The 23783-nt window shown below is 41.9% G+C and overlaps 1 protein-coding gene and 1 pseudogene across 2 annotated transcripts; one reads left to right on the plus strand and one right to left on the minus strand.

The window, feature by feature from the left end:
* Positions 1-4807: 4807 nt before the first annotated feature.
* Positions 4808-9131, minus strand: LOC306752977 (high-affinity choline transporter 1-like; annotated as a pseudogene). Its single transcript has 7 exons — positions 9055-9131; positions 8836-9002; positions 8539-8652; positions 7833-7916; positions 5808-5918; positions 5501-5715; positions 4808-5350 (listed from the first exon to the last, which is right to left on the minus strand). The product of its transcript is annotated as a high-affinity choline transporter 1-like (transcript).
* A 1927-nt stretch (positions 9132-11058) lies between these two features.
* On the plus strand, positions 11059-20336 carry LOC306752978 (high affinity choline transporter 1-like; the record flags this gene model as incomplete). The annotated part of the gene is made up of 8 exons (XM_079236810.1): positions 11059-11242; positions 11539-11652; positions 11808-11963; positions 12072-12220; positions 12303-12446; positions 12752-12905; positions 19447-19661; positions 19800-20336. The coding sequence occupies 8 exons, from the start codon at positions 11059-11061 to the stop codon at positions 20334-20336; spliced, it is 1653 nt and encodes a 550-aa protein (XP_079092936.1).
* Between the last annotated feature and the right edge of the window lie 3447 nt (positions 20337-23783).

The following is a 23783-nucleotide window of genomic DNA, read 5'->3' on the forward strand; positions in this document are numbered from 1 at the left end:
CTCTCTTTTATCACTTTGTTATTTTGTTGTCTTTTAGAGTGACGTTACAAAAAAAAACAACTACACAATGTTGATCTATCTTTGCAATGAACTACATATTCCCCCTTTTGCCAAGTTATCTCTTCTGTGAGCTAATTTAGCAAACCAATGGAAGTGAGCACTAGGCAATTGTCTGGTCCTTCCATAAATCATTATTAAAAACTACACCAGCTGAGGCCCAATATCTGGAAATACATCAACATCATAAGTGAAAGATATTTCTGAAGGCACACCTGGGCAAAAAAGTGTTATAAGCTGACAAGAGTAACCTAAATAAGCCTCTCTTCTAGCTGCAGCAGCATCTGCAGCATCACCTGTCAAAATGTGATCAGAAGCGTTAGTGTGAGCGTCTCATTTCATAATACAAACAGTTTTAGGGAGCAGTATGGCTTCTAGCAAGTCGACCACGAGACAGTGATGTGTAATGGGTTTACAAGATGATGTCAAAAACCCAAATGCCAAAATCGTCACTACACCAAAGTCAGAGTGAGAGTCTCATGTGATGTAAATGCATTAATGTAATGTTTTTGAAGCCTCATTGTACAATGACAAATTCATAAAACGAGATTTGTTTTTCTTGACCAAAATCACAGCTGTGTGTTGACAACGTGCTGTATTTGTATCAGACTTTAAGTTTATAATCAATCAGTAGTTATTGTCAAACAATATCTTCCCAATCTCTACATGATGTTTTTGTCAACCTTAATTATTTTGTGATGGATTCTTTACAGTCAACCCCACTGTTACACCCTCTGATTTAACTCCGCCCTCTTGTGTAATTGTTGCAGATCTGGTGCACCTGGAGTAGCGGGAGACCACCTGAAATACATCAGGCAATCAGTGGGTTGGTGATATGGACACCCAGATCCAGTGCTCTCTCCTGTCCTTTCTCTGAGCTGTTGGACTGGTGCCTGAGTGCAGGCTACCATTCATGACATTTTGGCAGAGGTGTCAAAAGTATTCACATTCATTACTCAAGTAGAAGTATAGATACTAGGGTTTAAAAATACTTAGTACGTAGTATCAACTCAAGCTTTTTACTTCAGTAAAAGTACTGGTTTCAAAACTACTTAAAAGTATAAAAGTAAAAGTAATGTAAGGGGATTTTTTTTTTCTTTAAGGACAAACTCTTAAGCCGCGTCTCGGGCCTATAGTGCACTACCCCACTTCCCCCCTAAAACAATACTTTTTCAAAAGGCCATAATGACTATAATGTTTTAAAATGTTATGTTGAAAAATGTGGGATGCACTAGGCTACCCGTTTCAGCTGCATTGAAAATGATCACATTTTATTACAATGCAAATACATTAACTTCTTAGCTTTCCTTTAAAATTTACGAAAAACGCCTATCCAGGTACACCCAAAGTAAATTGCAAGCTGTACTTGAACTATTTTGAGTAAATGCATGGTCTTGGTCTCTTTTGAAAGGTAACAATCTGAAGCACTTTAAGTGCGTTAAAGTTAAAGTGAGTTATATAAGTTTGAACACAATAAAGTATAAGGTTTTTATTTCCGCCTGAACATTTCTTTGCAAATAGATGCCTGTAGATGACTATAAATGGGATTTATGAACTGGAAAACACAATGGAACCATAGCCTGAAGCCTCATATAGTCTACGTAAAAAGCAGTTAATATCACAGAAAGTTAATATTTTACACATGTTATTATAATGAAATGTCTCGGCGTTTTTTCATTTTGAGACTGAAAATATGCATGATATATACTATATACCTATTAAAAAGGCTTAAAAAGGTACTATTCATATTTACTAACAGTGTTGCTGACACAGAGCAAATGAAGTATAAATGCATTTTCATGCTAATTCAATGCCAAATTGAGGCTCTGTGAGCAGCTGTCTCTTCTCATCAAATTGAAAGCTGTTGGGATTATTTGCCTCCCCCCCCCTCTTCCTGGTATTCGTTTTTTTAGGCAATTTCATTGGCTGTACGAAACGCCTGTCATCCGAGCCGTACGACGTGACAGGCTTGATCCACGTAAGACAATAGCCTGTTCTTCAACCTAGCTTCTGGTTGGGTAATTTAGCCTGTCAGTCAGGACACAAAGCTCCTATTGGTTCAATTGGGGTTCATTTGTAAAGGTTAGATTTCGGCGGTCATTTTTATGGATAAAATCACATGCTTTGGACTAAATCTTTTACGGGATTTTTTTTATTGGACCTTTACGATGTAACAATGCCGTTTTTGTTGGAATGTTATGGATTTATGGATAAATATGAGGCGTCATCGGTGAGTTACCTGGATTTTGCTATCGTTTGTTTGTTGTTGTCTGACAAAAGCCTTCTTTGTAGCTTGTGATCTTGAAACAGATTGCACAGCTGGAATCACAAGAATCGTAGGTTTCCAGAAACATGTGGCACTCGTACTGAACTATAAATAGGGGGTACAGTGTACACTAGAATGTCCAGTAAAGGACGCCCGCGGGACGGCAGAACGTTAAGTACCATATGTGTACTACTGAGCATTAACATGCGTTTCATGCAGCGGAAGACATGATAACTAGTTGCCTATAAAACAAACCAAAATGAAATAGTAACGAGGCTATTTTTTTAAATGTAGGGAGTAGAAAGTATAGATATTTGCGTGAAAATGTAAGGAGTAGAAGTGAAAAGTTGTCTGAAAAATAAATACTCCAGTAAAGTATAGATACCCACAATTTCTACTTAAGTAAAGTAACAACGTATTTGTACCTCTGCATTTTGGGGGAAGCTATGTAGGGATTCTCTTCCATTTTTGTTGTCATTTCTGTTTTCTCCTGTTTTGTGGCTAGCCAGGGAGGTCAGTTTTGTTGTTCCATGATGGGCAAGAGATACTTTGTTTTCTAGCTAGTATGGGGTTCTTTGTTTGTTGTTTTGGCCTTTGAAACCCTGAGGCCTATTGCTTCCATTTTAGTTATGTTACCTTTTTGTTAGCTGTCAAGAAATTTTATTTATTGCCGCTTATCTCACCTGCCTTGTTTCCTTTCCTGGTTCCACCTTTGCCAAAGCTATTTTCCTTTTGTGTGTGGTTATAGGCCTGTGTACCCCTAGGCACACTAGGCAGGCTGTAACATCACCAACCCTCCTCCGGCGGGCAAGATGCCGAACCGTGAAGATACAGCTCCAAATCAGCATGTAGCAGGGGTGTGTATGAGGTCGGGTCTCAGCGTCCACACCTGTTCAAAAGAAACAATAGTTATGCGGCGCTCCATCTGTTGGAGCAGGAAAAATAGTTTCAAAAGAGGAGTACCTCTCTTTCTGAATATTTTGGGATCCACTATCTATAATATGACGTCATTTCTAAGAAGCTCATCCTTTGTTTCTGGTTTAGGCACAGCTTGAATTGCCTGTATTCTTTTGGGAGAGAGGGTTTTGCCCTCTGCTGTGATCACATGTCCCAGAAATGAAACTTTAGAGACAGCGGATTGTGATTTGAATAGGCTTGAATTGAATAGGCTCAAAGTGTGACCATTTGCAGCCCAAAAATTAAATATAACTAATGTGCATACTTTACCTGTGGAGCTGCAAATCATGATGTCATCAACATATTGTAGCAAGGCAGAACCATTTGGTATTTATAAATCCGACATATTGTCTCTCAAAGGACTCTGAAATACACCAGGGCTTTCTGTCAGGATTTGTGCCTTACCCTGTGTTCTCTGTGAGTTCTGCCTACAGCCCGCCTCTTTCCCATAGCAGCTGATTCACAGCTGATTCTCGTTTGCTGTGATTTTTACCTTCCTGCCAGTGTCCAGCCTCGGGTTTCACCTGCAAGAGGAGAGCCTCCCGCTCGTTCCACGGAGTTCAGCGGTAAAGCTTGAAGATCCTGTTGCCTGCCGTCGTTAACAGCCACCTTACGGCTTGGACCGGAGAGGAGTTCGCGGACGCTTAAACGGCCACCTTCCGGCCCGGAGTGGAGCATGGGCGCGCGCTTCCATTTACAGTCAGTTTGCTGCTGTCCCGTCATCGGCTTCTAGGAGTGCGGGTACGCGCCTCTAGTTGACATTCCACCTGCTTGCTGTTCGTTACTGTCCGGACCTTGTTTGTTTTTCCTGTTCTCCTCCATGCAATAAACCTGGTTTAAGAAAGAACTCTGCTGTCCCACACCATGACACTTTCTGAGTGATACCTGGTAAATCCTCTACCGTTAACCCTCTGAGGTCATTTTCTCGATTTTACATAATTTCTTAAATTCCCCTTTTTGAAAGTCACTTGCATTTGATACATACACATATGTATATACAAATTACAGAACAATCTCAGCTCTCTATGTAATGAGTCACCATTGTCCTCACTCTTGCCTCTCAGGGCTGCAGCCAAACAACATCTTCCAGACAGGCACCAAGGCTTGTCTGAAGGGAAGCAAGGGGACACTGTGAGGAGGAGCAGAGGGGAGGCGGGGACAACCCGTAATAACAGCTTAGTCTTATTTCTTATGGGGAATTTAAAGTTGTATCTTGTATTGTATTTTACATCATGAAAAACAAAAACAAATCATTTGCCGAACATTGGCACCACTAGATTGCATCAGAACCATTATTCACTATGTATGTGCTTATTAATAATCACATGTACTGAAGCAGAAGTGCTGAAGTGATATATATGTAGAAAAAGACAACAATCTTTGCTGAGTAAATAGTTTGATCTGTTTGACCATTTGGTCTTTAAAATAAAGGTCAATAGTTTGTAACCATAACAACCAGTGAACATTATTGGCAACTACAACAATGTTACACAAAGAAAACAAGACATGAAGTCAACAGAAGCTGAATCAGCAACCTGTATTGAGCATTGGTTCATGTTCAGAATCAGCATCAGCCTTTTTACTATCAGCCTCTCTGGCTCCCTCTGCTGGTGGTGGTGCTTCCTGGGACTTCACCTTGAACACATCCCACCTCTCAGGAAGGATCCCCTTGTTAAACAGGAGTGAGGCCACATATGAAACCAGCAGGATGGAGGCCAGAGCAGACAGCATGCAGAAGGTCCTGAAAGAAAGCGCTGAACATAAACACCATCCTCTAAAGTGCATCCTGGGAAATGTAGGATCACAGCGAGGCCACACAACGGCTCTCCACACAACAGTCTCATCACCACTGCAACAGCATAGCCTGCAGCAGCCCCTCAACATTTAGAAACCCTGATAGATAGGACACAGATGAGCTGGGGGAGGATTGTTGTGTAAGTCAGGTCTGAGCCCAGGATCCATCATGATGAACATAATGATGTTGTTGTCCAGGTAGGTGAGGGATGTTCCCACAAGTCCTGCAGCCACTATGGAGAGACGGATCACCCACCGCAGCTCTTTATCGGATGCCAAAAAATGAAACATGGAAAAGTTGAATATTTATTCTTGAGGAAGAAAATAAATGCAAAGCAATAAAACAATGAATCCAGACCCAGTGAAGAAGTGAAGCATATACACATATAAAACATATAAATAACATGCTCCTGTTCCCTACTGCACCTGACTCCTGATGGTCTGGTAGATGTTGGTGGTGAAGATGGTGGTTGCAGACAAAAGTGAAGAGTCAGCCGATGACATCACTGCAACAGCAATAGCTCCGATGCCAAAGGCAGAAATGTAGATTGGGGTTAAATTCTGAAGGGTGATAGGCAACACCATGGCCGCCTCCCCTCGCTCGTATGGAGAAGGAGAGCTATATGAGGTGGAGTTCCAGTCTGAAACACAGGAGGCAAAAGAGACAACAATGAATGCTGATTCACCACCCTAACATGACAAAGAGTACCAACAGGTAGAGAGGAGAAATCACCTGTTGAAGCTGCTACGGCTCCAATCAGCACAGACGTTATTCCTACAATGATGTGGAGCTGGAGGACATTGTCCTCTGATGGAAATCCTGCACTGCCAAATTGCCCAAAGTCTAGAAAATGTAAAAAAAAGTTGTGGGACAAACCAAGTCACACTTTATCCCCACGGAGCTTGGTCATAGAATTTTATATGCTTTACTTCATGTGAACATGGAGTTTCCGATAACCGTTTCATAGGAAGAAGCGAAAAAGTCACATTTCAATCCCTAACATTGTAATGTAATTCATCCTACCATCACTAGAAACTGATCAATCCATCTCCAGACTTCACCAGACTCAACCTGGCCAAGCCAGGAGCTCTGGTGTGTGTGGTTGAAGGCTGTTTCACTGATGTCAGTATCAACGTCACTGGTCAGAACAAAAGGCACACACAGCCACTGTGGAAAGAGGAAATCACTCAGGAGGGTCTAAATAAAAGAAGAACACATCATCTTGAACGTTCATTGAGTAAAAACGCACCAGGCTCAGAAACACCAAAGAGATCTGGATGACGTCAGTGTAAGCTACTAAGTAGAGACCTCCAAGAACAGTGTAGATCAGGGGTGGGCAAACTTTTTGGCTCAGGGGCCACATTGAATAAAAAAATTTGACAGACGGGCCGGGCCAGTATCAGATGGATGGAGAGTGTTTGTGTGAACCTGTCACGGGAGGACAATGTTTAGGACCCAAATGCAGACCACATGAGAGTATGAGTATCTGGTAAAACAGATTATTGGAGCCAAAGGGAAGGTGGGGAGCTTGTGGTCCGCCACAGGGGGTGCTGTGCGGTGTGAGACCCGTGGCTCTACACTGGACGACGGCGAGGCCGGCAGGGGGCGGTGTGAGAATATAACGTAAATGACTCACCTTTTTTGTTCAACTCGCTGGTTAAATTTTCATCAATTTGTTCTACACGCCGAGTCACTGTTCTGCGTGATAAACTCAATTTTTCAAATTTGTTTTTGCTCTCTGGACATAAGAGACCTGCTGTTTCTACCATACATTCTTTCAAAAACTCTCCTTCAGAGAAAGGCTTGCTAGCTGTTGCTATTTTGAATGCTAGCAAAAAACTTGCCTTGGTGCTTGATTCTTGTATAGCAGTTTGGCGGAGAAAACATTTTTGCTGACTCTTTAAATTGGCTGCCAACCTCTTAGCAGTAGCCGCCTGTTCTGTCATTGACTGTTGGCTAGCATAGTTAGCATGCTTGGCGGAAAAATGGCGGCTAATATTGTATTCTTTGAATACTGCAATGGTTTCTTGGCAAATAAGACATACTGCCTCTGATCGTACTTGGGTGAAAAAATACTTAGCAGTCCACTCATTAAAGACTCTGCACTCACTGTCGACTTTTCTTTTCTTGGGTCCACTCATTGTGACAGAAGGGATCACTGCAGGAGGATGGCAGGAGGCTGACAGACAGAACCCTATATGTCACATGACATGAGCGCGCAGGGTGGCGCAGTTCTGTGGGTCGAATGTGGTTCGTTATGTTAGTTATACTGAGGAAAAATACTCTGCATGCAGCTGTCAGTTCATTTTACAACTCTAAAACTGTTGTAGTACAAACCCTGTCTCCGGCGACAGAAAGTGATTCATATTACCGTAATTCTTCTAAAGTTAACGCTTTACGACATAATTAAAAGGATTCTGACCGCTAAGAAGCGGAGCTTTTCAGTGGTTTGCGGTATATTACGGTAATAAAAAAAATAAAAAAGTGTCGCCCTTGTCTGTGGGATCAGTGGGGGAGGGGTGGAATTGACCAGTGCAGCACAGCAAGTGTTGTGTGTCGCTCTAGTTCAGCAGAACACGGCAGGCAGCGGTCCGCACGGCGCGTACAAACTGCTGTAACGCCTCTCTATTCCCGACTTGATTTTCCCAAAGCACGATGACCACAACAGACCAGCGTTGATATTTCTTCATGCTTATTTATTGCACAGCGCTCTTTTAGGCTTTTCCGGATCCGGCCCGCGGGCCATAGTTTGCCCACCTCTGGTGTAGATGATTGCCACCACAGCAGAGATCCAGACGCAAACACTGAAGGGCAGATGTACAACTACACTCATGGTGGCTCCTGTATTGTGCAAACACAGAATAAGATTTCCTTTTATAATCCCCTTGGGGAAATGATTCCTTGCATTTAACCCAACCTTAATCAAGGAGCATTGTGCTGCCCTGTGAGGCACCCAGGGAGCACCTAGGGGTTCAGTGTCTTGCTCAAGGACACTACGACATGTAAACGATGGGGAGACCTGGGATCAAACCGGCTACCTTGCAGTTACAGAACAACCACTCATCCCCATGAGCTACAGACAGCACACACAATGGAGGAAAAGCATGATGAGGAAAAATGGATGGGTCTGAAAGGGGATGTTAGTTTGAGTGTACTTGCACATGTTTACCCAAGGAAATCAGTAACGCAGGAATCCAGATAACTTCAGTTATGAGAGGAATGATGGAAAGAACCGCAGTCAGTTTGTTTCCATACTTCCTCTGAAAAGGATGCATCATACTGATGTAATGGTTCTCCCTTTTTGGCTTTGCAAAGAACAGTTCACCTTTAAAGGAAAAAGAAGGAACTAATTTTCTTTATATGGCTCCTTAGTGTTGTTACTGATACAGGGTGTGTCTCAAAGTACTAACAGAAGGTTGTGCTGAGGTAAAAACACTCAGATTGATGTTGAAGAGAGACTCACCGATGATGAAGGAAATGGCCAATTGCAGAGGAACAAGGACCCAGACTAGACCCCTGATGGGGTCATAAACTGTCTCTGCAATACCAATGATGAAGGCACCTCCAACCCAAGTAGCTGCAATGGAAAAAATACATACACATAGATGCATTTTCAGATTTAGAGTCAGCTTCGTTGGCCATGCAGGCATACAAGGAATTTTACTATATTTTTTTCATTGTTCGTCAGGGTGACGGCAAGTGGAAAGAAGCTGTTCTTGGCATCTGGTGGTTTTGGCGTACAGAGCTCTGCAGCCCCTACCAGAGCGGAGGAGTTGGAACTGGTTGTGTCCAGGGTTTGGAGGGTCTGCAGTGATGTTTCTTGCCCGTTTCCTGACTCTGGAGATGTACAAGTCCTGGATGGAGAGCAAGCTGGTACCAATGATCTTCTCTGCAGACCTGACAGTCCGTTGTAGTCTCTTCCTATTCCTGTTTGGTGGCCGGTCCAAACCAGACAGTGATGGACATGCAGAGAACATACTTGATGATAGTGGAGTTGAAGTGAATCGGCAGCCCCTGAGGCAGGTTGAACTTCCTGAGCTGGTGCATGAAGTACATCCTCTGCTGGTGCCATTTTATAGATGGTGTCGATGTTGGAGGCCAACGTAAGGTCCTGAGAGATTGTGGATCCCAGAAACCTGAAGGTCTCCACAGCAGACACAGTGCTATTCTTGCATATGTACCTTGGGAGTCAAGGTGTTGCAGCATGGAGCGCATGTTTGGGAGAGGTACCAGGGTACTTGACAATGTTTTGGAGAGGTACCAGGGCACTTGATAATGTTTGGGAGAGGTGCCAGGTCAGTTGACAATGTTTGGGAGGTGCCAGGGCAGTTGGCATTTTTAAGCCCTTCTTTTTCGTAATCTGACAAAATATCAAAGGTCCTTGAGAGTAGACTGTTGGTAGTTGTATTTGGTTTAATTGTAATATTAATAATTGTAATATTAATAATCCTTTGAAATAAACTACGCTTATATGAAAAAACAGATTGTAAATATGGATAAGATGCATTAAACTGTTTAGAATGATGAGAACCCATAATTACCAAAAATCCGAAAAACTACCAGGCAGCGTTGTACAAAGGCTGCATATTTATCTTATTTTTCATAATTTGGGTTGTATCATTAATTTACAGTATATTAATTTAAAGGGTTGTGATTAAATAAATGCCCAATAGTGTTTCAGGAAATAAACATTACTATTGTGTGAAGATATGAAAACTCAAATTTGTATTGTAGTAATTTACTGAAACCTCTGAATAGAACAAAAAAAACAGTTGCATTCAAATAATAATAATCAAAACTACTCAAAGATGATCAATATGTGTATTGTAAATGATCACACCACAACTCACCTGTCATCGTGACGACTCCCACAACCAAGCTGACACTCCGGCTAGCCAAAAAAGAAACCTCCACCCGTTCACCTTGTGTGTTTTTCTCCATCTTCTTAGACTTTACAGAGGCCCAGATGCCAATTCCCAACACAAGCAGGAATAATGCTATCATCATGACCAGGCCTGGTAGATTGAGAGCCATCGTTGATTAAACCTACAAAGGAGACAGCCGGTCTTCTTCTCCTGCAAGGTGCTTCAGTTGCAGATTGATAAATACTGAACTCGATGAACAGTTTAAAAATCATCACAGGCACCTGAATCCTGGAAATTCACAGCCTTTATGTTTAAGGTATAATGTGATGATTCTGTAATTGCCCAAATAATGACCAAACCCTTTTCAACAGTGACGTAATCTTTGTTTAGGCCTCTGTCGATTCAGTCTTGTAGCTTTCTGGCCTTTGGTGACGTCAATCGGTGATGGATGAGTTCCGACTTGTAAAGAAGATACATGGTGTTCTTTTTACTCTTAATCCCATTCTGTTCACACCTAGCCTCCATTTCTTTTAGATCCTATTCTGGCATCGTGTTGGCATAGTTTTGGCATCGTGTCGGCATCGTTTTGGCATCATGTTGGCATCGTGTTGGGGCATGCTGTCTGCTCTGGCAGAAAACTGACTGTCACCAAAGTCAACACAATGAAGTGAATGTCAGAAAACATGCTCTCACGGTTATTTCCAGACTGCATGTGATGCACGGGAGAAGTAAACAGTTATCTGAAATTTAATTAGGTTTGAAACAAAACTGATTTTATTGAGTTTTAATCCATTTAAACACTTTATTTACATGGTGTTTCCGTCTCTCAGTGACTTCAAAGTGGGTCTTATTGCGTTTGTCTGCTTTTTGCTGAAACTATAAAATAATCGTGTCCCAGGAACAGCAGACACTCTTTGAAGTCATGCCAAATGTAAACACAAATTCAAACCACTATTTACATCAACTACCTTTTCAGGAGCCGTGTGCATGTGATGGTTTTAAACCAGTTTGACTAGTTAATGTAACATTTTATGACGTTCACGCTCATAGGGGATCTGCAACTGAAGCACCTCGCAGGAGAAGAAAACCGGCTGTCTCCGCTATAGGGCTAATCAACGATGGCTCTCAATATACCAGGTCTGGTCATGATGATAGCATTCTACCTGATTGTGTTGGGAATCGGCATCTGGGCCTCTGTAAAGTCTAGGAAGATGGAGAAAAACACACAAGGTGGACGGGTGGAGGCTTCTTTTTTGGCTAACCGGAGTGTCAGCTTGGTTGTAGGAGTCTTTACCATGACAGGTGAGTTTTGATGTTATCATTTCAAATACGCATATTGATCATCTCTGAGTGGTTTTACTTATTATTGTTTCAATGCACCTGTATGATCTCTAGTCTCTTTTTGTATTCTCAGGTTTCAGTAAATTGATCAGATACACATTTTAGGTTTCATATGTTCATGTCACAGAATAATGAGGTTTATTTCCTGAAACACTTGTTGGGCATTTCTTTATTCAGAACCCTTTAAATGAATATACGATAAATTAATGAAACAACCCTAATAATGCATATATTTGTATATATTTTTTCCACTACAGCTACTTGGGTTGGAGGAGCCTTCATCATTGGTATTGCAGAGACAGTTTATGACCCCAACAAAGGTCTAGTCTGGGCCCTTGTTCCTCTGCAAATGTCCATTTCCTTTGTCATCGGTGATTCACTCTTCAACATTAATCTGCATGTTTTTACCTCAACACAACCTTCTGTTTACACTTTGAGACACCCTGTATCAGTAACAACACTACGGAGCCCGGGCGTGGCCACACAGCCAAATAATGAAAAGTATTTCCTTCTTTTTCCTTCAAAGGTGGACTGTTCTTTGCAAAGCCAATGAGGGAGAACCATTACATCAGTATGATGGATCCCTTTCAGAGGAAGTATGGAAACAAGCTGACTGCGGTTCTTTCCATCATTCCTCTCATAACTGACATTGTCTGGATTCCTACGGTGCTGATTTCCTTGGGTACACATGTACAAGTACACTCAAATTAACGTTCCCTTTCTGACCCATCCATTTTCCTCATCATGCTTTTCCTCCATTGTGTGTGCTGTTTGTGTTTTCGCGCTACAGGAGCCACCATGAGTGTAGTTATAGATCTGCCCTTCAGTGTTTGTGTCTGGATCTCTGCTGTGGTGGCGATCATCTACACTGTTCTTGGAGGTCTCTACTCAGTTGCTTACACTGACGTCATCCAGATCTCTCTGGTGTTTCTGGGCTTGGTGCGTTTTTACTTAATGCACGTTCAAGATGATGTGTTCTTCTTTTATTTAGACCCTCCTGACTGATTTCCTCTTTCCACAGTGGCTGTGTGTCCCTTTTATTCTGACCAGTGACGTTTATACTGACATCAGTGAAACAGCAATCAACCACACACACCAGGGCTCCTGGCTTGGCCAGGTTGAGTCTGATGAAATCTGGAGATGGATTGATCAGTTTCTACTGATGGTAAGATTAATTAAATTAGTATATTGTTTTCAAATGTCTTTTTAAAGACGAAGGTATATAAAACTGTTATTGAAAATGTCATCTTCACATGAAGCTTAAAGTAAAACTATAGTAAGGTTTCATAACCCAGCTTTAATTTCTTTTAAATCACAGTTATCTGAAGCTTAACTTTATGATGACTCTTTACTATAGTTGAGTGCAATTTTGAAATTAAATGTTTTTTTTTTTTAAATAATTTCTGTCAATATCAATCAGCAACATAAAGTGAGACTTGGTTTTTCAGACATTTCTTTTACAATTTATAGACTTTGGGCAATTTGGCCATTCAGGATTTCCATCAGAGGACATTGTCCTCCAGCTACACGTCCACATCCAGGATCATCTGTTTCATAGCAGCAGGAGCCGTCATCATTGTAGGAATCCCGTCTGTGCTGATTGGAGCTGTAGCAGCTTCAACAGGTAATCTCTCCTCTTTACCTGTTGGTACTCTTTGGCATGTCAGCGTGGTGACCACCAGAGTTCGTCACAGAGTTCCACAAGGTTCTGTGCTTGGACCATTTTTTTTCACCTTGTATATGCTTCCTTTAGGCATTATTATCAGAAAATACTCAATAAAATTTCATTGTTATGCTGATGATACTTATTATATCAATCGATCAAGCCAGATGAAACCAACCAGGTTGCTAAACTTCAAGCGTGTCTAAAAGACATAAAGACCTGGGTGACCTGCAACTTCCTGATGTTAAACTCAGACAAAACTGAAGTTATTTTACATGGCCCAGAACACCTCAGAAATCAATTATCTAATGATATAGTTTCTCTTGATGGCATTGCTCTGGCATGTAGCACCACCGTAAAGAATCTCAGAGTTATCTTTGATCAGGACTTGTCCTTTAACTCCCACGTTAAACAAATCTTAAGGACTTCCTTTCTTCACCTATGTAACGTTTCAGGCACATCTTGTCTCCGAGTGATGCAGTAAAGTATATTCAGGCACTTGTTACTTCAATACTGAATTACTGTAACTCCGTATTATCATGCTACTCTGGTAAGTCTCTTGGGTCTCACCAGTTGATCCAGAATGCTGCAGTTCGTGTACAAACAATGACTAGGAAGGACTAGTTGATGTCCCCCCATTTGATAATTTACAAATATAAAAAACACTTCTTATTACAATTTCTTTGAAAATGTGTGTTTCGATATGCCATCAAGGCCTCGTCTCGTGTGTCGGCTCATTTGCAAACATTTCAGGGCCAATGTGAACATCAGAGAAAGCCGGGGTCACATTTCTTGTTTCATTTAGTTAAAAGCTTCGACTCTGGACACCTCTTTTATGTTTTATCATCCAGTCTGTCCTCTGCTCTTCCATTACTGTGTGGTTTGGATCGGCCACCAAACAGGACAGAGTCAGACTCCAACGGATCGTCAGGTCTGCAGAGAGAACTATTGGTTCCAGCCTGCCTTCCATCCTGGACTTGCACACCGCCAGAGTCAGGAAGCGGGCTGGAAAGAACACTACAGACACAGAAACAGCTTCTTCCCACTGGCTGTAACTCTTATGATCAGTTAATCAGACTCTTCAATCTGCACTATCTGCACTTTTTTTTTACTACTGTCTTTAATGTCCTTATTATATTTTTATATTTATCTTGTTTACTGTGTATTGTGTGTGAACAAGTACAAAGAGCAAGTGAAACCAGAGTCAAATTCCATTTATGTACAAACTTACATGGCCATTAACCCTTTGGGGGCGGGGCCCGCGCCGATGCGGTCGGAAAGGTGTTTTAAGTTCCTAATAAAATCATATCTTCGCGATAATATGTCACAGAGATATTGTTTAAAATCTGGCGGAACAAGTAGACGCTCCACTTCCTTGTCCTATTCCCCCATCATCTTACGTGATTCACACATTAAATAGTGAGCATCTAAACACGGACATGTTATATGACAAGATTGTAAAGCTTCACTGTGATTTGTCGATTCGTTTCACGAAAAAACTAACCAATGAACACTCAGAAAATCACAACGGAACTGCCCACCATAGCTTCATAAACATCCACTGTAGCTTCATAAACACTCACAGTAGCTTCACAAACACACTGCTGTTTTTAGTCGGAGAGAAAAATGCCGAGCAAACAGTTTTCCCTGCGTGAAGCACTTTTGGAGATTTGCCGAAGCAGTGACGAGGACGATGTACGATCAGAGCCTGAAAGCTTTGACTCTGGTGATGAAGAGGACTACTCCAACAAAAGAGATCCATTTGAAGATCGGTAAGTGTCTTTACTAAACTTTGTTTTTGCAATAGCCTATTTACGTTAGTAAAGCATAGACCCTGCTGGATCGTTACTAACGTATCCCTCCTGAGTTTGTTTTCGTTCGTTAACATGTCTAGCTTGCGCCATGACTAAAGTTAGTTCTCTTACGTGTTTGAAAACACACGACACAGAACGTAATCCCTACTACCGTGGCCCCTGTTAGTTTGATAATGTTGGTAAGGTTAGTTGCTGGATCTCTGTAGCGTGTTTGGAAAACGGCACGGTACATAGTTGTTACTACCGTGTTTGTTAGCATGTCTAGCTTGCGCCAATGACTAAAGCTAGTTCTCTTACGTCTTTGAAAACACACGACACAGAACATAATCCCTACTACCGTGGCCCCTGTTAGTTTGATAATGTTGGTGACGTTAGTTGCTGGATCTCTGTAGCGTGTTTGGAAAACGACACGGTACATAATCGTTACTACCGTATCCCTCGTGAGTTTGTTTATGTTCGTTAGCATGTCTAGCTTGCGCCAATGACTAAAGCTAGTTCTCTTACGTCTTTGAAAACACACGACACAGAACATAATCCCTACTACCGTGGCCCCTGTTAGTTTGATAATGTTGGTGACGTTAGTTGCTGGATCTCTGTAGCGTGTTTGGAAAACGACACGGTACATAATCGTTACTACCGTATCCCTCGTGAGTTTGTTTATGTTCGTTAGCATGTCTAGCTTGCGCCATGGCTAAAGCTAGTTCTCTTACGTGTTTGGAAACACACGACACATAACGTAATCCCTACTACCGTGGCCCCTGTTAGTTTGATAATGTTGGTAACAATAGTTGCTGGATCTCTGTAGCGTGTTTGGAAAACAGCACGGTACATAGTTGTTACTACCATGTTCGTTAGCATGTCTAGCTTGCGCCAATGACTATAACTAGTTCTCTTACGTCTTTGAAAACACACAACACAGAACGTAATCCCTACTACCGTGGCCCCTGTTAGTTTGATAATGTTGGTAACGTTAGTTGCTGGATCTCTGTAGCGTGTTTGGAAAACAGCACGGTACATAATCGTTACTACCGAATCCCTCGTGAGTTTGTTTACGTTCGTTAGCATGTCTAGCTTGCGCCATGACTAAAGCTAGTCTCTTACGTCTTTGAAAACACACGACACAGAACATAATCCCTACTACCGTGGCCCCTGTTAGTTTGATAATGTTGGTAACGTTAGTTGCTGGATCTCTCTCTCTCTCTCGCGTCGGTGTGTAATCGTTACTTTCTTTCAGTGAATTTATACTGACTAGTTCATTTATTTTTTCAGAGAGGATTCCCTGCTGCTGCAGCAGCCTCCCAGTCCGCCGGCCACAACGCCAGCCACTCCATCCCCGCCAGCCCAGCCACGAAAGAGGTTGCGTATTCCCCGACCCAGTCCGGCAACAAAGACGGCGCGTGCTTCCCAGCGGCTACCTGCACCACAGCCACCATCTGGGCCAACTTAGACGGTGTTGCGTGCACCGCAGGCTTCGCTACAGCCACCAGGACCTACGCTGTCTTGGAAGACGGACAGAGACCCGGACACTGATCCCCCTGTCTCCAGGTTCCGGCCAGCCCGGACACCAGGTCCACACCTCAGCGCCACTTCAACACCGATCGAACTGTTCAAATTGTTCTTCCCTGAACAAACAGTAAAGACACTGTGTGAAAACACGAACAAACGGGCTGCAAAACAAATGGCAAAAGGGAAAAAGTACACATGGACTGACTTGGACGTTGTTGTTTTTTACAAGTACAATGGTTTGCTTTTGTACATCGCCCTGCTAAAGCTGGACAGTATTGCAGATTACTGGAGGCAGAATCACCTTTTTTCTTTGCCGCTTCCAGCTCAGATCATGTCACATGACAGATACAGGACCATATCATCGAACCTTCACCTTAGCGACCCTGATGAGGATATCCACAATGACCGCAAAAAGGGCATAGCTGACCAAGACAAACTCTTCAGACTGAAACCCGTGATGGACACAATCAAGACTGCCTGTAAGGCCTTTTACCATCCCCACAGAGAGCTGTCTGTGGATGAAAGAATGGTCACCTCAAAAGCTAAAACTGGGATGACCCAGTACATGAGGGACAAACCCACAAAGTGGGGATTCAAGCTGTTTGTGTTGGCTGACTCGAGGAACGGCTACACGGTGGACTTTTGCATTTACCCCGGCAAAAGTAGCATCCCCTCCACTCATGGCCTGTCCTATGACGCTGTCATGACCCTTGTGCGAGCCGGTTACCTCGGCACAGGCTACCACATATACATGGATAATTTTTATTCCAGCCCCAAGCTCTTCAGGGCTCTCCTTGGCTGCAGATTTGGTGCCTGTGGGACGTACAGGGAGTACCGGAAGGAATGCCCTCGTTCTAATGTGAACGCCCTCACAAAGAAGTCAGCGAGAGGCTCCACGAGATGGATCCGTGATGGCTCCATCGTTTTTGTGAAATGGATGGACACAAAGGAAGTATCGGTCTGCTCCACATTCACACGGCACACTCTGGGGGAACTGCGGAGAGGAGGGTGAAGTAGCAAGATGGCTCCTGGAAAAGGGCAACAGTCCCCTGTCCCACACCAGTTGCAGAGTACAACAAGTACATGGGTGGAGTTGATCTGTCAGACCAGCTCATCCAGTACTACTCTGCACAACACAAGACGATGCGCTGGTACAGAACGCTTTTTTTTTTACCATTTTCTGGACATTGCCACCACCAACAGCTACATTCTGCACAAGGAACTCTGTCTGGCCCAGCGAACAAAACCCATGACTCACAGAGGTTTCATGGATCAGCTGACTGCTGATCTCGTTGGAAAGCCGCTCCGCACCGCTCCTGCCCCGGCCCCTGAAGGTCATGTTCCTGTGGCCATCACTGTTGCTTCAACCGTGGGCAAGAAAGCGTCGACGGGTCGCAAGATCTGTGAGTATTGCAGAAGAAAAGGCACTCGAAAAGACACTCCATGGAAGTGCAGGGAGTGTAATGTTGCCCTCTGCCAGCAGCTGGACAGAAATTGTTTCACCACATGGCATGAAATGTAAAATGCATATTGTACGGCCTGTTTTTTTTCTTCCCGTTTCTGACTGAACATGGACATTGTGTAAATAGTCCTGTGTAAATAGTCCTGTTTTTTCCTGTTTGACTGAGCATGCACTTTGTGTAAATAGTTGTGTTTTTATTACAAATTTGGTTTGAAAACAAAAACTGTTGTAATGGTCTTTTTTTTAAATTTGCACACACCCATGAAGCTTTATTTGCAGTATGAAGTAATTTCTCAGTCTCATTTTGATAATTTTGGTGAAAGTGTGACAGACATCATTTCTACTCAAAAATGATATAGGTTTTGGGGGTTTTAGACATTTATTTACATGTATCTATCATTTTATTCATATATTCCACTGCTTTTGTGAACCTAAGACCGTTGGTAAACCAATTTCTATCACCAAAACCGCTATTCCACCTGAGTAAAGTTATGTTTTCAGAAGGAATATGAACGATTTCCAAAATCGAGATTTAATTTTTTCAGCTTTAGAGTCATATTTTCTCTTTACACTTGTGCCTTGGGACATTATCATTATATAGATAGCTGAGATTGTTCTGTAATTTTTGATATACAACACATGTGTATGTATCATATGCAAGTGACTTTAAAAGGGGGAATTTAAAAAGTATGTAAAATCGAGAAAAATCGAGAAAATGACCCCCAGACCTCAGAGTGTTAAAGCTGATTCTGATTCTGAATCACAAAATACCGTCAGCAGGAATGAAATAAGATGTCCCCATGTTTTCAGGATATAAAATGTATCAGACTGAATGATTTATGAACAAACAGAATATAGAGAGAAGTTTGGAGGACGTAAGAGCTGCTGAAGAGGAGATTTGAGAAACACCACATTTAGAAAACATGTCCTTTAAAGACATGGTACATGTTATACAGACTAATTGTTTATGTTTGTTCTAGTCTTGTGACCACTCAAAGCTCTTTAACACTTCCTGTCATCATTCAGTCATACGCCAGATATGTATTGTAAAATGATGTACATAAAAAAAACACAACATCAGAAATGGCACAGCGCTCCGATAGGCCATATTCCAGCTCCAGATGGCCCATTCAGGTATATTGTTATGCCTGAAGATTAGCTGCTCTCCAATGATTTCCTGAAAGATAAATAATCACATTTAAAATCCTTCTCCTCACCTACAAAGCCTTAACTGGTGATGCACCATAATATCTTAAGGCGCTTATAGTGCCATATCACCCCACTAGAGAGCTGCGCTCAATAAATGCAGGGCAACTTGTGGTTCTTAGAGTCTTAAAAAGTAGGATGGGGGCCAGAGCCTTCGGTTATCAAACTCTTCTTCTGTAGGCACGGTCACCTCATTTGAGAGTAGACTTAATTAAGACTTTCCTCTTTGATAGCGCTTATAGTAAGGGCTGGCTCCGACCTTTGATTCAGGAAGCTTTTTTCAGAGTGTCGCGATTCACTCACCCCGTGATTCCGTCAAAGAGGTTTATTTTTATTTTTTGGGGGAGGTTTTTCCCTGATCCGATGTGAGGTCCAGGGACAGGGATGTCGTATGTGTACAGATTGTAAAGCCCTCCGAGGCAATTTGTAATTTGTGGATATACAAAATAAGATGAATTGAATTGAATTGGTGAATCAGCATTCATTGTTGTCTGTTCTGCCTCCTGTGTTCCAGACTGGAACTCCACCTCATATGGCTCTCCTTCTCCGTATGAGCGAGGGGAGGCGACCATGGTGTTGCCCATCACCCTTCAGAATTTAACCCCAATCTATATTTCTGCCTTTGGCATTGGAGCTGTTGCTGCTGCAGCGATGTCATCGGCCGACTCTTTCCTTTTATCTGCAACCACCATCTTCACCAACAACATCTACCAGACCATCAGGAGTCAGGTGCAGTAGAGAACAGGAGCATGTTCTTTATATGTTTGCCTCACCTCTATATTGGGTCTGGATTTGTTGTTGTATTGCTTAGCATTTATTCACTTCTTTAAGAATAAATAATCAAGTTCTACATGGTTTTGCTTTTAGGCATCCGATAAAGAGCTGCAGTGGGTGATCCGTCTCTCCATAGTGGCTGCAGGACTTGTGGGAACATCCTTCACCTACCTGGAAAACAGCATCATGATGTTCTGGATCCTGGGCTCAGACCTGACTTACACCATACTGTTCCCCCAGCTCATCTGTGTCCTCTTCATCAGGGTTTCTAATGGTTATGGGGCTGCTGCAGGCTATGCTGTTGCAGTGGTGATGAGACTGTTGTGTGGAGAGCCGTTGTTTGGCCTCCCTGTGATCCTACCTTTCCCAGGATGCACTTTAGAGGATGGCGTTTATGTTCAGCGCTTTCCTTTCAAGACCTTCTGCATGCTCTCTGCTCTAGCCTCCATCCTGCTGGTTTCATATGTGGCCTCACTCCTGTTTAACAAGGGGATCCTTCCTGAGAGGTGGGACGTATTCGAGGTGAAGTCACAGGAAGCACCACCACCAGCAGAGGGAGCCAGAGAGGCTGATAGTAAAAAGGCTGATGCTGATTCTGAACATGAACCAATGCTTGATACAGGTTGCTGATTCAGTTTCTGTTGACTTCATGTCTTGTTTTCTTTGTGTAACATTTTTGTTGTTGCCAATAATGTTCACTGGTTATTATGGTTACAAACTAATGACCTTCATTTTAAAGACCAAATGGTCAAACAGACCAAACTAGTTACTCCACAAAGATTGTTGTCTTTTTCTACATATCTATCACTTCAGCGCTTGTGCTTCAGTACATGTGATTATTAATAAGCACATGCATAGTGAATAATGGTTCTGATGCATACTAGTGATACCAATGTATCTGATCGGCAAATAATTGTTATTGTATTATTGTATGATGTAAACTACACAACAATTCACAGACTCAGTTTGCATTAATCACGTAATATATTGTCACGAAGATAGCAATCTTTGTTTCATAGTTTTGTTGGGGGAAAAATAAACGTAATGCTTTCTGTGTGTTACTATATCACACAACATGTGATACTGAATACCTGTGCATTCAGCAACCCCCAGAATCCCTTATCTCACACATGTCTAATCAGGACTTTGAGTTACCCCAGAGGGGGACGGGGGACGAAGTGCTTCATTTGAACAACACCTCGCTATTTACACATTGACCCATCTCATCTCTCTGTATCTGTATTGTTCTGTAACTCTGTACTATTGATTGACACGTATGGAACAACATCACAGGGAGGATGGGTAGGGGCTTCTGAGAGTGTATTTAAGCTTCAGCTGTTCTGTCAAACTTGGTCAGAACTTCTACCTCCTCACTGTAGGTGGTTGGAATCTTCTGAACCATTCAGCTGAATGTACTAAGACCCCTGTCTGCACTACGGCTCATGTGTGATGACTTGTAACCTCGTTATATTCTTTATATCTTATCTTGTAATAAATTGTTCAAAGACTAACTTGCTCAAAGTACTGTTGATTTCTCACAAGGAAACACTTGATTTTCACCACAAGTTTCACAAATTATTTTCCTTCTTTTATTCCCTAACTCAGGGGTGGGCAATTCATTTTCCCAAGGGGCCACATGAGAAATTTGGACCGTTGTGGAGGGCCAAACCAATTCTGAACTTAATTCAATTAACTCAATATTAATGTTATTACTTTATTAAAAAACTGTAAATTATATGGTTTTGAGCTGCTACTGGTAAGAATACATGTTACAACAAGGCTATGAAAATAAGTAAAAAATGTAATGTCATTTTTTAAGATTTTCTTAAACCTTACTGACATAATTGAGATGGACATGCTGCTTTTCAGCGTGCCACCTCCCTGACATATTTGACACCGGGGAAACATAAGTGCTCAAACCTGGGTAAAGCTTTATGCCAAGTGACCGATGGAGAACCAAACCCACCTCTGGAGCAAACCCCCCAACCAGGCTCACCATCCGACCCCGTGGACCCACACTTAAGCACACCCCTGAGTTAAAGACCCTATTTGGCCAATTTAGAGTCTCGTGCCCCTGGTACTCTAGAATAAGAGAAACTCGGGACGATAACTGACATTTGGGTTAAGACATTAGAATGACATTGCAACTGCATTAGTATGGGCAATACAGGTAGTCCCATTGTACACACCCCAATGGCATTTATTGTGGGGCTGTGTTTGCTTTCTCAGAAGGAGAAACTGCTTGCCAAGGGAAGCTAATGTGGTAAAGGCTCTGAACTCTGGGATTATGCCATCTATGAACCGTGAACTGGAGGGCTGTGTCTGGGAATTGCCACCCTGTCTCTGTCTCTTCCAACGCATACTTACCTGGCAGGGGAGATACCAAGATCATCAAGGTGGTTCACCCAGGGCGAGGCTCGGCCATTGCACTGCGGTTGTGCTGACCCCTGCGAATGGGGGTCAGGCATACCGAAGTGCAATTCCTCGCGACGTCATTGGTTTACCGTCTACGTTCAAAAGTGTGTCAGTAGCGCCCCCAGACGGACAAAGTCTGTATGTTGTCAAGATTTTGATATGGTGCCTTAAGTGTTCAATCTGCAGGGGAAGAACCTATATGTGTATTATGGATATTGGCGCCCCCAAGTTGTCAAACTGTGGTATGAGCAGCACATTGTTATTATTAAAGAAATCAGTCTATAGGATTAACACAGTAATTACTGAGCACACTAGCCAGAGGAATGCTATTATTCCGTACCAGTTTTTCAATGTGTCTGGAAATTGTGTACCACTATTTATACTCACATTGGTCAAGCAGCTGCTAGACATGTCCCTTCATACCTGTAGATCTTTAATACTTTCTTTGTATGTGTTTACAGGAGAGAGTGCAAACTGAGTCCCCCGGCACTGGAACATGTGCACACAAGATTCCCATATTTGGGGAATTTGAAGGACCACTGGAGGAATCTAGAGTACGCTGTTGACGTCATCTGTATATCGAGTGTGGGATTGGCCATTTTAGATAGTAATTGTGCTATTAATACAGAATGTCAAGTATATATTTGTGTTGGTAAATGCATTGTATCATTTATTCAGGTGACTGTTTTTTTCCCCAAATAAAAACATCTTATTTAAAATTGTACTTGTCACTTCTGCCTTTTTTAAATTCTGGAAAGTAGTTGTATATTTCTGAGTCTGTTTAATGTTTTTTTTGCAAAATGATCTGATGATATTGTGACATAAACATGTGCATGCAAGTAATCTGGCACTCTATATCCGTGTCCCTATTCTTGATGAAAACCAATACTCATTAGCTGATATTCCTCGACTCGATGTTACTGTAACACTTGTCACTTTATTGAATAAAGGGCATGAAAAGGAGAACAACAAAATATAATATCAGAAAAAATCAAATAAATATCACAAATGCAGAATACTCAATAAATATATATATATATATATATATATATATATATATATATGTATGTATATATGTATATATATGTATATATATATATATATATATATATATATATAAACAAAACAAAACAAGATTCAAGCTGTTTTTACTGCCATATGCACAGATAACAGTTATTCTATACAATGCAATGCTTATTTTGCTGGCTGGGTCCTAACAAAGAATTCAAAAATAAATAAAAATAAGGCACACAATATAAAAGATATAACAGTATTGCACAAAAATAGTAAAGCGTAATAATTTCGGAAATCAAACAAAGAAAGTGCAAGTATGTGCAGTGTATATGAAGTGTATAAAGAATGTACAGTGACTAACTAGACAACAAAAGCGGTGCAAGGGCTGGTGATGATGGGTCAATTGACGGAGGATCTGGCCAGGGATGACTTATTGTAAAGTCTAATAGCAGTGGGCAGGAATGTTTCCTTGTATCCGTCTATATATATTTACAATGTGGACGAGTGTGCATGACAATCTAAAGTATTTACAGTACACACGGTTACGTGCATGATAATCTAAAATATTTACAATATGCCCGATTATTTGCATGACAAGCTAAACTATATACAATATACCCAAATGTGTCTGTGTAAATCTAAAATACT

The sequence above is a fragment of the Taurulus bubalis genome (genome assembly GCF_910589615.1).
Source record: "Taurulus bubalis genome assembly, chromosome: 21".
In the NCBI taxonomy this organism is placed as follows: Eukaryota; Metazoa; Chordata; class Actinopteri; order Perciformes; family Cottidae; genus Taurulus; species Taurulus bubalis.